This window comes from Phalaenopsis equestris, unplaced genomic scaffold, assembly GCF_001263595.1.
Source record: "Phalaenopsis equestris unplaced genomic scaffold, ASM126359v1 Scaffold000352, whole genome shotgun sequence".
Taxonomy (NCBI): domain Eukaryota; kingdom Viridiplantae; phylum Streptophyta; class Magnoliopsida; order Asparagales; family Orchidaceae; genus Phalaenopsis; species Phalaenopsis equestris.
The window spans coordinates 785,550-787,365 of NW_018164794.1; the positions used below are offsets into that span (position 1 = coordinate 785,550).

General features: G+C 46.1%; 1 protein-coding gene across 1 annotated transcript; it reads left to right on the forward strand.

Annotated features, from left to right (window-relative positions):
- Positions 1-98: 98 nt before the first annotated feature.
- Positions 99-1,572, forward strand: LOC110026137 (probable galacturonosyltransferase-like 7). Its single transcript, XM_020726963.1, has one exon. It carries the CDS (start codon positions 151-153, stop codon positions 1,333-1,335), a length of 1,185 nt encoding a protein of 394 aa, XP_020582622.1. The 5' UTR covers positions 99-150; the 3' UTR covers positions 1,336-1,572.
- The last annotated feature ends 244 nt before the right edge of the window (positions 1,573-1,816 follow it).

Below are 1,816 nucleotides of genomic sequence, written 5' to 3' on the forward strand. Positions count from 1 at the left end.
GATCAAGTCATATATATATATTTATAATCTAACCCCTAAATAAATAATTTTTTATATAATTGAAAATGTAAGAGAATCCCAATTGAAACTAAACTTTGGGAGGAATCAAACGCCTAGAATTGCCAAACCGCGTGCCTCTTTGCTCCTTCCATGCTCTCCTTTTATATAAAAAGACATTTACCCGACGGTTTCTACCCCCAAGATTTCTCCTCCACCGCCGTCGCCACCGCCATCGCCACCGCCATCGCCGGCGAAATCATGGCCACCGCGGCCCTCTTATTCCTCTCCCTAATCTCCATTGCTTTCTCTGAGGTTATCCCCTCCTCCTACTCCGAAGCTCCCAAATTCCGCAACGCCGACGCTTGCCCCTTTTCCACCGCCGGCGAATGTGATCCCTCTCTTGTCCGCATCGCCATGACTCTCGACGCGCATTACCTCCGCGGATCGATCGCCGCCGTCCACTCCATCCTCCGCCATAGCTCCTGCCCTGATTCCCTCTTCTTCCACTTCGTTACCTCCGATTCTGGCGATTCGGACAATGATCTTGCTGTTGCAATACGCGCCATATTTCCATCGCTCCGATTCATCGCCCATCGATTCCACGAGGATCGCGTACTGGGACTCATCTCCGCTTCGATCCGGCCAGCCCTCGAAACCCCTCTTAACTACGCCCGCAACTACCTTGCAGATCTTCTCCCACCTTGCGTCCGCCGCGTAATCTACCTTGATTCCGACATTCTGGTCGTCGACGACATCCGCCGCCTTTGGGACTCCGCATCCATCGCATTCGACGCGGCCCCACCCGCCGCAGTGGCGGCGCCCTGCCACGCTAATTTCTCCCGTTACTTCACTACCGCGTTCTGGAAGGGGCCGTGGGGTCGTTCTGCTTTCGAGGGGCGGCGTCGCCGGCCGTGCTACTTCAACACGGGCGTGATGGTGATGGATCTTGATCGGTGGCGTGCAAAGGGCTATAGCCGGCGGATCGAGAGATGGATGGAGGTACATAAGAGGAATAGGATATACGATTTGGGGTCTTTACCTCCATTCCTCTTGGTATTCGCCGGTGAGGTGGAGGGTTTGGATCATCGGTGGAACCAGCACGGGCTCGGTGGCGATAACTTGAAGGAAAGCTGTCGGGTTTTGCATCCAGGCCCGGTGAGTCTTCTCCATTGGAGTGGAAAGGGGAAGCCATGGGATCGGATGGACGCCGGAAAACCTTGTCCTATTGATCACCTTTGGAAGGTCTACGACTTGTTTTCACCGACGGTCGCCCCATCTTCTTCTTCCTCTTCCATTTCGGTTTCTTCTTCAACCACTTCAAGCATTTCTATGTAGATAGGATTTGATTCAATCATTCAATTGTCTAGCCGTGGAATTCGATATTGTATAGAATTGCAGAGATTGTTCTGACGGTTGTTTCATTCTTTGGGAGAAGTCTTCTCTTTTTTTTTTTTTTTTCTTTTTTGAATCATTCTTGTCCAAAATAATTGGAAAGGTGGGATTTTTATGATTTATCTAGTTTGCATTTCATCAACTCCCATGATTTCTTCTATGATTTATATACATATACCAAAATTCTTATATGTTTACATATATGATACATAAAGTTTACATAGATTTGTATAACGTTTATTTACAACATTATTAATATTAATTTATTTACATTTTAATATGATTTAGATAATAGGATGATATAGAAACAGTTCTAAAGATTTAGGTGCTATATATATGTAACATCATAGAAATTTTGTGGCCAGTATGGAAGTTCCCCTTTTATCTAATTTATATTTCTTTCTTCTATATTTTAAAAATATCA